General features: G+C 58.3%; 1 protein-coding gene across 1 annotated transcript; it reads left to right on the top strand.

Annotated features, from left to right (window-relative positions):
* Positions 1 to 2927: 2927 nt before the first annotated feature.
* On the top strand, positions 2928 to 14144 carry AGXT (alanine--glyoxylate aminotransferase). Its single transcript, XM_078607887.1, has 11 exons — positions 2928 to 3375; positions 3897 to 4089; positions 6478 to 6542; positions 8005 to 8105; positions 9326 to 9396; positions 10232 to 10316; positions 10787 to 10882; positions 11281 to 11350; positions 12703 to 12798; positions 13089 to 13217; positions 13395 to 14144. Exons 1-11 carry the CDS (start codon positions 3142 to 3144, stop codon positions 13500 to 13502), a joined length of 1248 nt encoding a protein of 415 aa, XP_078464013.1. The 5' UTR covers positions 2928 to 3141; the 3' UTR covers positions 13503 to 14144.
* The last annotated feature ends 813 nt before the right edge of the window (positions 14145 to 14957 follow it).

Here is a 14957-nt window from a genome sequence, read left to right as displayed (position 1 = left end):
GCCCTCTGAGCCACCGCGGGCTCAACTATCCACCCACTACGCTCACCAACCTCAACCACTCACCCACCCACCGACCTGAACCACTCACCCACTCACCCACCCACCTACCTGAACCACTCACCCACTCACCGACGTCACTCAACGTACCCACCCACTCACCTCACTCAGCTAACCACTCACCCGCTCACCCACTCCACTCACCCACTCCACCCACCTACCTGCTCACCCACTCCACCCACCCACTCCACCCACCTACCTGAACCACTCACCCACTCCACCCACCTACCTCAACCGCTCACCCACTCACCCACTAACCTACCTCAACCACTCCACTCACCCACTCCACTCACCCACTCCACTCACCTACCTGAACCACTCACCCACTCCACCCACCTACCTCAACCACTCACCCACTCCACTCACCTACCTGAACCACTCACCCGCTCACCCACTCACCCGCTCCACTCACCTACCTGAACCACTCACCCACTCACCTACCTCAACCACTCACCCACTCACCTACCTCAACCACTCACCCACCTCAACCACTCACCCACTCCACCCACCTACCTCAACCACTCACCCACTCACCTACCTCAACCACTCACCCACCTCAACCACTCACCCGCTCACCCACCCACCTACCTCACCCACTCATCCACCTCAACCACTCACCCACCCACCTACCTCAACCACTCACCCACTCCACTCACCTACCTCACCCACTCACCCGCTCACCTACCTGAACCACTCACCCACCCACCTACCTGAACCACTCACCCACTCCACTCACCTACCTCACCCACTCACCCACTCACCTACCTCACCCACTCACCTACCTCACCCACTCACCTACCTCACCCACTCACCCACTCACCTACCTCACCCACTCACCTACCTCACCCACTCAGCCACTCACCCACTCACCTACCTCACCCACTCACCTACCTCACCCACTCACCTACCTCACCCACTCACCTACCTCACCCGCTCACCCACTCACCTACCTCACCCACTCACCTACCTCACCCACTCACCTACCTCACCCGCTCACCCACTCACCTACCTCACCCACTCACCTACCTCACCCACTCAGCCACTCACCCACTCACCTACCTCACCCACTCACCTACCTCACCCACTCACCTACCTCACCCACTCACCTACCTCACCCGCTCACCCACTCACCTACCTCACCCACTCACCTACCTCACCCACTCACCTACCTCACCCACTCACCTACCTCACCCGCTCACCCACTCACCTACCTCACCCACTCACCTACCTCACCCACCCACCCACCCGCCCGGCCAGGTGAGCACTCGGCGCCCCCTTGTGGACGCGAGGGGTCCTCACTGGAGGGCCTTAAACACAAATGAACCACAAACAATTTTGTATTTATTTTATTTTAGCAGGTAAGGCCTACGAAGCGGTACAGTTCTGTTTCAAAAGCGACCTGGCCACACATGATAGATTCAACGAGTGGCTTAACATCGCGTGGAAATGTATAGCAGCAAAAATACTCTAAATGTGGAGGGCAAAACCGGAGGATCCGGAGAAAAATCTACGCGACCACGAGAAGAGAGACACTCAAAGTCCAAATATACAGTAGCAGACGTCAGGGTCGAGATCGAACCCACGACCTCCTGTATATCAGGCGAGGGAGTTAACATATTCTAGCCACCGTGATGATGATCATGAGAGAGACACGCAAACTCCAAATATACAGCAGCAGGCGTCAGGGTCGAGATCGAACCCACGACCTCCTGTACACCAGGCGAGGGAGTTCACATCTCACCAACGCGGTGAATGGATGAGGGTTTTGGCGTGTGGGGTGATGGGGAGGGGGGCACCCGGGGGGGAGGGGAGTTGGGCTGGGAGAGCGGTTCCCATTGGAGGAAGCGGGGGCGTCCACGTGGCGCTTCCTCTCCCCCCACTCCCCAGCCCCCACCGCCCACCCCCCTCCCCCAACTCCCCCCACCCCCCCTCCCCCCACTGGTTCATGTGCTGCGCTACGAACTCAGCGAACCCTTCCCCCCCCCCCAGTTCGATTCCCTCTCACGGCCACCAATGCCGGTGACGAATTTCTGAACAGGTCCCGGGCCTCCCCTAGATCGATTTAGCCTTAAAATTGAGCACTCTGCTTGTCCGCTACGGGCGAATTCCTAAAATAGCACTGGAGAGACAAAGACGGCTGTGCGTTGTGAGCCTTCCCCCCCCCACTCTCCTTGTACCGTGCGCCGTGGAAAACCAGCCACGCGGAATTTGCACGAATCTCGTGACTCTGAAACATCTGGAAGTGTTTTTTTAATCAGAGAAAGAGGGTGCGTGTTTGTGTGTGTCTGTGTGTGTGGCTGTGCGTGTGTCTGTGTGTGTGGCTGTGTGTGTCTGTCTGTGTCCAACAGCAGTGACGATTATCTGAACCGGTGCTGGGCCTCCCCTAGGTCGACTCAGCCTCAAATGAGTACCTGGTGCGGTGTGTAATAAACATCGCTACTAGGGAGACAAAGGCGGCCGGGCGTGGTGCTGGCCACCCATTCCCTCGTGTGCTCGCTAACAGCACTTGCCCCAACGGTCTGTTAAGTTCCATGGTCGGACCTTTGTTTGGGGTGTGTGTCTGTGTGATGATTCCGTGTGAGAGCTTTGTGTGTGTGTATGGGGCTGTGCGAGTGTGTGTGTGTGCGTATGTATGAGTGAGTCTTTGCAGTCTCTGGCTGTGTGACAGTTTACTTGTGTGTGTGTGCGCGGTGTGTGGATTTGTCGGCGTGAGTCCATACCACTGTGCCGACTTTCATACGTGCTCGTTAACGGCACTTATCCCAACAGCCTGTGTCGGCTACCCGGGGGATCTTTGCCTTGTGTGTGTGGTGGGCGTGGAGTGAGTGCTGAGTTTGGGTCTCGCTTCCCAACCCCTCGCCCCTCGTCCCTCCGCATCACCACCGCGCAAAGTTCGGCTCCGTTAGGTCCACGTCAATAAGTGACCCAGCTCAAACAACACGCAACATCCACACCGACACTGAAGAGGGGAGGGGAGGGGGGGCAGTGAAGAGGAAGGGAGGAGAGAGCAAAGAAGAGCAGGAGACGAGGAGGGAACAGCGAGGAGGAGGAAGAGCTGCACACAGGAGCCCCTCTCTCGACCCCATGCACAGGTTCATGCTCCGCCGCTCCCTGGACGCGATGATGAAGACCCCGGGCATCGGGGGTCCTGCGACCCGCAGGGCTCTGAGCCTCCAGCCACCCCCACAGGAGCTGCTGAGGCCCCTGCGGGTCCCGACGCGGCTGCTGCTGGGCCCGGGGCCCTCCAACTCGTCGGCGAGGGTCCGCGCTGCCGGCGCCCTGCCCTTGCTGGGACACCTCCACCCCGAGTTCTGCCAGGTGAGGCGGCTGCCAGGTGAGGCGGGGGAGGGGTGATGAGGGGGAGGGGTGATGAGGGGGAGGGGTGGTGAGGGGGAGGGGTGATGAGGGAGGGGTGATGAGGGAGGGGTGATGAGGGTGGGGTTCTTGATTGTCTCCACGTGCTTTTGTCCCCGTGTCTCCTGAATCCCATACCCCAGTGTTTCCCTGTATCCACGCCCAGGGGTTGCCCGTATCTCCCCCGTGTCTCACCGTGTCCCTTCGTGTCTCCCTTGTGTCTCCCCCGTGTCCCCGTGTCCCTCCGTATCTCTCTCGTGTCCCCGTATCTCACCCGTGTATCACCGTGTCCCTCCGTATCTCCCCCGTGTCCCCGTGTCTCACAGTGTCCCTCCGTATCTCCCCTGTGTCCCCGTGTCTCACCGTGTCCCCCCCTCTGATTAAACACGGCCACGTACGGTGCGAACGAAGTTCAACACACACACAGACAGACACACACACACACACACGTACGGTCTCCCCACCCGTGTGCCCCCCTCCCCCAGGTGATGGACGAGGTGCGCGCGGGGCTGCGCTACGCGTTCCAGACGCGCAACGCGGTCACGTTGGCCGTGAGCGGCACGGGCCACGCGGCCATGGAGGCGGCCATCGTGAACCTGGCGCAGGAGGGGGAGCGCGTGGCGGTGTGCGTCCACGGAGTGTGGGGAGAGCGCGCAGCCTCCATCGCCCGCCGCCTGCGTGAGACATCCCCCGCGGCGTCGCACATCGGCGGGCACCATCACCGGCATCATCGCTGGGCGACGAGAGTACAACCATCACCACCATCATCATCATCGCATCATTACCACCATCATCACCACCATCATCACCACCATCATCACCACCATCATCACCATCACCGGCACCACCACCAGAATCATCACCGCATCACCATCGGCATCATCACCACTTCACCACCATCATCACCACCATCATCACCACCATCATCACCATCATCACCACCATCATCACCGCATTACCATCAGCATCATCACCACACCACCACAATCACCACCATCATCACCACACCACCACCACACCACCATCATAACCACACCACCACCATCACCACACCATCGCTGTGTCACGATAATACGGCCATCACAGGCACCACCACCATAATCATCACCGCATCACCACCATCACCACCATCATCACCATCATCACCACCATCATAACCACACCACCACCATCACCACACCATCGCTGTGTCACGATAATACGGCCATCACAGACACCACCAGAATCATCACCGCATCACCACCATCATCACCGCATCACCACCATCATAACCACACCACCACAGGTAGACAAAACGAATTACCTTGGGCTCATAATTGATTCAAAACTTACGTTCCAGGATCATAATGATCATACTGGAAAGAAAGTTAAATTAAAAACTGGCTTTCTTAATAGGCATAAAATTGTTTCCCAGCTAAACTTCACCTTGAGTTGATAAGGGTTACTAAACTGCCTTTATTTGATAACCGTGACATTGTTTATCAGTCTGCATCAAATTAATTGTTAAATAAGCTCATCCCAATATATCATTCAGCTATAAGATTTACTCTAGATGCCCCTTATACAACTCATAGTTGTGATCTATATAGAGAGACTGGCCTAACATCCCTCCAGAATCATCAACCAGTATATTTACGGGGTCGGATCTCTTGGAATTTCTCATTGACTTGATACAGCGAGCGTGCTGTGACGGTTCCACCTGAAGACGGAGGCTTGTGTTGCCTCCGAAACGTCGTGATTCTAAATTTATTTTACTTTTATTAATTTAAATTTTTTACCTACGTGACTTTACCGAAAAAAACTAAGAATATAAATCCTTGCAGTCACGAAAGCTTCAAATCTAGAACAGGCTTCGTTTATTAGAAATGTCCGTAGTTCCAATTCAGCAGAATATTTGTTTGATCTGTTGACACCATGGGATGCCCGAACTATCCCGAGGGAGCTCATCGTGTTTTTTGTTGAATGATCCTCGGTACAGAACAGGTTTTGGTAAACGGGCATTCTCAGTGGCCGCCCCTAGTCTCTGGAATAATATCACCACGAAACTTGATTTACAGTCACTACCTTCACTCAATCATCTTAAATCATTTATTTCAAGTGTATTCCTGCCAGTCTGCCACTGCTGAAGCAAGTAGATGATATACAAATCGTCTTTCGTATTATTATTATTCTGTATATGAGTCCATGTGCTGTTGTAATGTATGCAATGTCATGGTGATTGTTATGGTGACTCGTGTTACTTCGAATTTGTTGTTTGCACGGGAAAAAGTATTTCACCACAGGCGTTTCCATTCCTCGTTTTTCAATATTGTATCGAATCTTATTCCTCACTCTAGATGCACTATTTTGCAATATGTTTCTCTAATCTTAATGTTCAGTTTAGTTAAACATTTAATTCATAATTAAGTAAAATATTGTACATTTTTGTAATTTTGTTTACTTTTTTCATTGCTGTATTTATTGCATTTAGAATTTTTATGCGACCTGTTGCAAGCGTTGTGTTTTCAATTTGACAGTTTTTCTGTTTTGTTCATGAAACCCGATTCAAAAGCTTCTTAGCTCACAGGGCAATTCTAAATAAACTGTTCAAACCACCATCATCACAAGCACCACCAACATCACAAGCACCACCATCATCACCACGCCATCGCTGTCACTAGAGTACATCCATCACAAGCACATCAGAATAATCACCCCATCACCACCATCATCACCACACCACCACCATCATCACCACGCCATCGTTATGGCACAATAGTACATCAATCACAAGCACCACCATCAGAATCATCACCGCATCACCACCATCATAACCGCACCATCGCTGTGCCATGAGAGTAACACCGGCACCACAAGCACCACCATCACAGCTCCATCACTATAACATCACTGCTACAATTCTATTACCATCGTTAGACCATTTGCCGGCACCATTGCTGCAGTATTCCCATCCCAACACCATCACTGCCCCATCACCGTGATGACGACTTCGCTTACAATGTTGATGACCGTGATGATGATGTCGATGTTGATGGTGATGATGGATGACGCGTCGGGTGCTCGCAGGAGCCGATGTGCGGACGCTGGAAGGCCCCGCGGGGGAGAGATTCAGCATCGCGCAGATCGAGCAGGTGAGAGAAATCCTCACCGCGGAACTCCCCCCCCCCCTCCTCCTCCTGGATTCATCCTTGAGTCCCCGTGTCCCCACGCACATTCATCTCGTCTCTCTCGTGTCCCGTTCTGTCCCCTAAACGCCCCCCCCCGGGCTCCGTGTCCTCCCCCATACCTCTCTATGTCCCTGTCTCACTGTATCATCTCCACATGTCGCCGTGTCCGCGTGCGTCCCCCCGCGTCCATGTATCTCCATGCATCTCCCCGTGTGGCCCCCATGCCCCCGTACCCACTCGTGTGTCCCTATACCCCCTTGGTCCCTGTGGCCTCCCCCCCCCGTGGTATCCCGGCGTGTCCCCTGCGTGTCCCCTGCGTGTCCCCCTGCGTGTCCCCCTGCGTGTCCCCCGGCGTGTCCCTTGCGTGTCCCCCTGCGTGTCCCCTGCGTGTCCCCCGGCGTGTCCCCTGCGTGTCCCCCGGCGTGTCCCCCGGCGTGTCCCCTGCGTGTCCCCCTGCGTGTCCCCCGGCGTGTCCCCCGGCGTGTCCCCCTGCGTGTCCCCCGGCGTGTCCCCCGGCGTGTCCCCCGGCGTGTCTCCTGCGTGTCCCCCGGCGTGTCCCCCGGCGTGTCCCCTGCGTGTCCCCCGGCGTGTCCCCCTGCGTGTCCCCTGCGTGTCCCCCTGCGTGTCCCCCTGCGTGTCCCCCGGCGTGTCCCCTGCGTGTCCCCTGCGTGTCCCCTGCGTGTCCCCCTGCGTGTCCCCCTGCGTGTCCCCCGGCGTGTCCCCTGCGTGTCCCCCGGCGTGTCCCCCGGCGTGTCCCCCGCGTGTCCCCCTGCGTGTCCCCTGCGTGTCCCCCTGCGTGTCCCCCTGCGTGTCGCCCGGCGTGTCCCCCTGCGTGTCCCCCTGCGTGTCCCCCGGCGTGTCCCCCTGCGTGTCCCCCTGCGTGTCGCCCGGCGTGTCCCCCTGCGTGTCCCCCTGCGTGTCCCCCTGCGTGTCGCCCGGCGTGTCCCCCTGCGTGTCCCCCTGCGTGTCCCCCGGCGTGTCCCCCTGCGTGTCCCCCGGCGTGTCCCCCGGCGTGTCCCCCGGCGTGTCCCCTGCGTGTCCCCCGGCGTGTCCCCCTGCGTGTCCCCCTGCGTGTCCCCCTGCGTGTCCCCCGGCGTGTCCCCCGGCGTGTCCCCCGGCGTATCCCCCGGCGTGTCCCCTGCGTGTCCCCCGGCGTGTCCCCCTGCGTGTCCTGCGGCGTGTCCCCCGGCGTGTCCCCATATCCCCGTGTATCCGCACGCACGTTCTTTATCCCTGATGTGTCCTCATGGGGGGGGGGGGGTTCCCTTTGTGTCTCCAATGCCCACGTGTCCCCCATCTCTCCCTCCTACGTATCCACACATCCCCCGGTTTCATCCGTGTCCCCCTCGTGCACCCCTCGTGTGCCGCCGTGTCCCAGTGACCCCCCAACCACGTGTCCACGTGCCCCCCCCCCCCCCCCCGTCAGGCCCTGCTGGAGCACCGACCTCGCCTCCTCTTCGTGACGCACGGGGAATCCTCCACAGGGGTTTTGCAGCCGCTCGAGGGGGTAGGACCCCTCTGCCACAGGTAACCCCCCCACCCCCAATCTCCCAAGCAAACCTCAACCCCCCACGAACCTCAAGGTCCACGATAGACCCCCTGGCGCACCCGCTTTCCTGTAGAAGCCTGTGGGCGCCGCGTGTTGAAGGTTTTGCAGCGAGATTGAATTACCAGCGTGGGTCACTCACGGACTTTACCACCGGACAAACGTTGCGGCTTAACCTCGTTCTAACATTCAACGTCCATGCCGACCACGTGATTCTCTCATAGCCCCAGCGGCCTCCTCCACCTAATGAGCAAATAATGTGCAGCGTCTCCTGCTTCTTCTTCTTCCTCCGCTCAGTCTGTCGCGTGGGGCGAGAGCGACGCGCACAACGTAGCCGGTGCAAGGTGTGGAGTAGCCCTTGTCCCAGTCGGGAACGAGTGGTTGTTGGTAAGACACCACGGACACCACGGACACCACGGGGACACACGGACACCACGGACACCACGGACACCACGGACACACACGGACACCACGGACACACACGGACACCACGGACACCACGGGGACACCACGGACACCACGGACACCACGGACACCACGGACACCACGGGGACACACGGACACCACAGACACCACAGACACCACGGACACCACGGACACCACGGACACCACGGACACTCTCCTCTGTGCGGGGGTTCACCTGCGCAGATCGGTCTCCGGCGGTTGTGGGGTTGACGTGGCCGCCAGCGGCTTGTTGCAAAGGGTCGTGGTTCGTGTGTGCGCTCTTCTTCCACACCGTACGTAGCCAACCGTGTTAATCGGCGGTGCGGTTGGCGGGGTGTTGCGGGCACAAATTAATCACCTAGGTATGGCAGTGGTCTACAAATCAAGTGTTTTCCATCGCTCACGTGGTGACATTTAACTGCCTGACATCTGTGCGCGTGCCATGGGCAGAGGATTGTGTATTGACCATGGTATGTATGTTTAAACATCACGCGTATACCGCACGCAGTTGCGTGTTGCTTCACAAGCAGTGGGCATTATCAAGAATCCCGTGGACGTCAGTCGAAGAACGGGGGGAGGCCATCGACGGCGGCGATTGGAAGATGTGAACCAGTCCCAGGGGTGCCTCCCTTAGGTTGACTCAGCCTTAAAATGAGTCGAGGAGAGAAATCGACTCGAGATGCGATTGCATCGTCGCTCCTCGCCAACGATCCCCGCAGAGCCCTGCTCACCGTGGCGCTCCATCTCCCCTTGGCAGGTCCGACTGCCTGCTCATCGTCGACTCTGTGGCGTCGCTGGGAGGGACTCCCCTGCACATGGACGAGCTGGGTGAGTGGCGGGCGGGGTCACCGTGGGGGTCACCGCGGGGGTCACCACAGGGTCACCGCGGGGTCACTGTGGCTGTCACGCTGTCAGGGGCTAAAGGTTGGCAGCCTGAAGATGTTGAGGGTTTGTGGTTGGCGCCAGGGTCAGTGTAAAGCTCAAGGGTTAGGGGTCAATGCTGAGGTCATTCGAGGTCAGGGGTGGCAGAGGTGGATCTAGAAAGTTCCTAGGGGAGGAGGAGGGGGACCCATACAAAGTCCCCTCTTAATTATGAATAATAAAAACATTCAACGTATTTTCTACGTGAATATCATTAACATATAATTATTTGGGGTCTCATGGGCGAGGGAGGGGGAGTGAGGGGGAGGGAGGGGGATGGCCCCACTGAGGGGGTGGGGTTGACGTGGCTCAGTCGGTAGCGGGGCCGCTGTTTTGTTGCGAGTCGGATCCCGTCGGCCGCCCTGGTGAATGCTGTGGTGGCACCACAAGGCGCGCTGCGGGTCCGCTTCACAGCGGTGGACATTCGTATCGGAATCCCGTTGACGTCATCCGAAGAGGAGTAGGCCGTGCTGCTCGCGGCACGGGGCCTCCTCCTCCCCGTGGGTCAGGTGGCCATCGACGGCGAGAGATTTGATAACCAGTCCTGTGGCTCTCCTGGGCCTTGAAATGAGTATACGGTGCGGCGGGAAAACTTTAATGAATGGGGAGACAAAGGCGGGCCGGGCGTTGTGCTGCCCGCACCCACTCGCCGGCCTTCGTGGGTGCTGCTCGCTAACAGCAGTCGTCCCAACAGCTGTGTTGAAGGCTCCACGGGGGGGGGGGGGTCTTTGTGATTGTGTAGAGATCGACGTCCTCTACACCGGCTCGCAGAAGGTCCTGGGGTGTCCTCCCGGCCCCTCCCCAATCTCCTTCAGCCAGCGAGCGTGGTGAGGATACCGCACATCACCGCACCGCATACACCGCACACACCGCACCACACCACACACACCGCACACACCGCTCTACACACCACACACACCGCACCACACCACACACACCGCGCACACCGCTCTACACACCACACACACCGCACCACACCACACACACTGCACACACCGCTTGAAACACCGCACCTCACACACGGCATCACATACACATTGCCACACCACACCTCATACACCGCACCAACACCTCACCACACACCTCACCACACACACCGCTCTACACACCACACCACACACACCACTCTACACACCACACACACCAGACCGCACCACGCCACACACCACACCTCACCATACCGCACACACCGCTCTACACACCACACCACACACACGGCACCACACATGCAATGCAACGCACCACCCCACGATGGTGGTGGTTGCGGTGGTGATGAGGGTGGTTGTGGTTGTCCCAGGGAGCGGTTGTTGGCGCGGAAGACCGAGGTTCCCTCCTTTTACTTCGACATGAAGGGTCTGGCCAACTACTGGGGCTGTGACGAGGGCCCTCGCAGGTGACACCTCAACAACCCCCCCCCCCTCCCCTCATCAACCTCATCACCCTCATCAACTCCCCCCCCCTCAACCTCCTAAACCTCGTCACCCCCCCCCCTCAACCTCATCAACTCCCCCCCCTCCTCAACCTCATCAATCTCAACAACCTCATCATCAATCTCGCACTCATCATCAGCAACCTCTTGCCCATTATGAACCTCAGCGTCAACCTCTTCGTGCTCCCCCTCGTCAACCTCCCGACCTCTTCACACCTCCCCCGCTGCCCCACCTTCATTTCCTCTTACCCCCCCCCCCCCCCGCATTCCAGCTCACCTGCGTGTCCCCGTGTCCCCGTGTCTCCGTGTCTCCATACCCCCGTGCCTCCGTGTTTCCGTGTCCCCTTGTCCTCCTGTCTCAGGTATCACCACACAGGCCCCATCTCTGCCGTGTACGCCCTGCGAGAGGGACTTGCAGAGCTGGTGGAGGAGGTAACGGAGCCCACACCTACCCACTCACCTACCCACTCACCTACCCACTCACCTACCCACACATGTACCCACTTACCGAGCCACTCACCTCCCCACTTACCTACCCACTCACCTACCCACTCACCTACCCACTCACCTACCCACTCACCCAACCACTCACCCAACCACTCACCCACCCACTCACCCACCCACTCACCCACCCACTCACCTCCCCACTCACCTACCCACTCACCTACCCACTCACCTCCCCACTCACCTACCCACTCACCTACCCACTCACTTACCCACTCACTTACCCAATCACCTCCCCACTCACCTCCCCACTCACCCCCCCACTCACCCACCCACTCACCCACTCACCCCCCCACTCACCCGCCCACTCACGTACCCACTCACGTACCCACTCACCTCCCCACTCACCTCCCCACTCACCTCCCCACTCACCTCCCCACTCACCTCCCCACTCACCCCCCCACTCACCCACCCAATCACCCACCCACTCACCCCCCCACTCACCCGCCCACTCACGTACCCACTCACCTCCCCACTCACCTCCCCACTCACCTCCCCACTCACCTCCCCACTCACCTCCCCACTTACCTACCCACTCACCCAACCACTCACCTACCCACTCACCTACCCACTCACCCAACCACTCACCCAACCACTCACCCACCCACTCACCCACCCACTCACCCACCCACTCACCTCCCCACTCACCTACCCACTCACCTACCCACTCACCTCCCCACTCACCTACCCACTCACCTACCCACTCACTTACCCACTCACTTACCCAATCACCTCCCCACTCACCTCCCCACTCACCCCCCCACTCACCCACCCACTCACCCACTCACCCCCCCACTCACCCGCCCACTCACGTACCCACTCACGTACCCACTCACCTCCCCACTCACCTCCCCACTCACCTCCCCACTCACCTCCCCACTCACCTCCCCACTCACCCCCCCACTCACCCACCCAATCACCCACCCACTCACCCCCCCACTCACCCGCCCACTCACGTACCCACTCACCTCCCCACTCACCTCCCCACTCACCTCCCCACTCACCTGCCCACTCACCTCCCCACTCACCTCCCCACTTACCTACCCACTCACCCAACCACTCACCTACCCACTCACCTACCCACTCATTCAACAACTCTAACGGCTCAGCGATCCACTTGGCTAGCCACTCGCTGAACCACACGCCTGGACACTCACACACAATGCAATTCTTTAGGAACTGCTCGTGTTTTTGCATGACGCACAAAGGCCAAGTGATTTTTACCCCCTACCCCTCGCCCTACCGCTCACCTGTGTGCTCGCCCTACCGCTCACCCCCAGGGTCTTGAGCGGTGCTGGGAGCGGCACGGGCGGACCGCTCTGCGTCTCCACCGCGGCCTCACGGAGCTCGGATTACAGCTATTCGTCGGGGAGAAGGTGAGCTCGCTCTCACCACTCGCTCGCTCACCACTCGCTCACCACTCGCTCACCACTCGCTCGCTCGCTCACCACTCGCTCGCTCATTCACCACTCGCTCACCACTCGCTCACCACTCGCTCGCTCACCACTCGCTCGCCCACCACTCGCTCTGTTGACCACTCACTCGCCACGCCAATCACCATTCACCTCTAAACATTCACCACCCTCGCCCATCCCCCCCTCACTCTTATAAAGCACGTGTCCCCGCGTCTCACCACGTGTCCCTCCGTCTCCCCACGTGGCGGCAGGAGGCTCGCCTCCCCACCATCACCACGGTGCGGGTGCCCCCAGGCTACGCGTGGAAGGAGGTGGTGGACTTCATCATGAGTCGCCACGGCATCGAGATCGCCGGGGGACTGGGACCCACGGCAGGACAGGTCAATGGGGGTCGGGACGCGTTAAGGGGGTAGAGACGTGAAGAGCGGTAGGCACGCGTTCAGGGGGTTTGTACATCCTGGGCGAGCGGTAGTGCTGTGGTTAGCATGCCGCGTGAGCAGCACTTGCCCCAACAGTCTGTGAAGGCTAATCGGGGTGGGGAACCTTTGTCTTTGTAGGTGTGGCGTATCGGGCTCATGGGTCAAAACTCGACGGAGCAGAACGTGGACAAAGTGCTGCTGGCACTGAGGGACGCGCTGGCAACCTGCTCTCGTGCCAAGCTGTGACTCACCACTCACACAACCGACTAACCACAACACTCACTACTCACCACTGACACGCGTGTCTATATATATACCATCACCAAATTTATTATGTAAATTCGGACAAACTGCCACGATGCGGTGTGGGTGGCGAAGGTGGTGTTTTGATCACGGACGCCACCCCCCCCTCGCCAGTCGGAGCTCCTTGAGCAATGACGTCGCGCGTGCCGCTAAACCGCTCTGCGTACTCAACGGAGGCGAATGTACAAGCGAGGTGCACCGCACCGCGACGACGGACCGTGCGCACAGAGACAAAGGTCTCCCAGGTAGCCCACAGACCGTTGCGGCAAGTGCCGCCCCCACGAAGGCCGGCACGGCGCACGAGCCGGGCGGTGGTGGGCCAGCGCCGCCACGCCCTTTCGTCTCCCCAGTGCTGTCTACACACCGCACGGGGTGCTCAATTCATTAAGGCTGAGTCGACCTAAGGGAGGCCCAGAACCGGTTCGGATATCCATAACCGATGTTGGTGTTGTTGGGTGGTGTAGCACAGCATGCTAAGCACTGCGCCACCGCTCCCACCATACACACATGCACACACTCACCGACGCAAGACGTAATTTTTGATTTAACACAACACAAGTCGGACATAAATTATAGAAGAACACACCGGACGGCAATCACGATGCTTCCTTAATCATTCACACATCCCCAGAACCTCCGAGCCCAAGCGTAGCAGCAGCAGATGCGCGAACAGAATAGTTAATAAATAGTTATCGTGGCTGAAGATTAAGCGGACGAAATGCGACAACAGTAGTTTAACTTTAAACGCGTAAATCTCTTTTAAAAAAGGTCAATCTCTGGACGCCGCCGTCACTCGCGTGCACACGCAGCACAGAGCTCGCTGCAAGGGGCAACAGCCCAGCCCGGCCCGGCCCAACCCAGCCCAAGCCCGGCCACCCACACTCCCCCACAGCTCAAGGTCACAGTTCAGCCGGCAATTGCTTGCTCGCTCCCATGCTGCCAGGAGGGCCTCGTCCCCCACCACTCTCCGCCCCACCAACCACCACTGGGAGCTTTAAACAGTTCCTCTAAAGCTGGACGTCTTGGGTGGGGGGAGGGGGGGGTGAAGACCCCCACACTTCACCACTGCACGCAAACTGCAGACTTCTTGGTTCTTTCGATAAAGTCACGTAGAAGGAAAATAATAAAAATAAAACAATAAAATAATTCTCACGACGTTTTGGCCACAACGCAAGCAGCCGTCTTCAGGTGGAGAACAGAAGACGGCTGCTTGCGTTGTGGCCGAAACGTCGTGAGAATTATTTAATTATGTTTTATTTTATTATTTTATTATTTTCCTTCTACGTGACTTTACTGAAAGAACCAAGAATATGAATCCCTGCAGTCACGAAAGCTTTAAATCGAAATTCAAACTGCAGACTGTTGACCCGACCCCACTGACCACACTGAAACCGACAG

This window comes from Lampetra planeri, chromosome 28, assembly GCF_965212315.1.
Source record: "Lampetra planeri chromosome 28, kcLamPlan1.2.h2, whole genome shotgun sequence".
NCBI lineage: Eukaryota > Metazoa > Chordata > Hyperoartia > Petromyzontiformes > Petromyzontidae > Lampetra > Lampetra planeri.
Note: the sequence above shows the minus strand (reverse complement) of the source record. Positions and strands in the feature narration are given on the sequence as shown.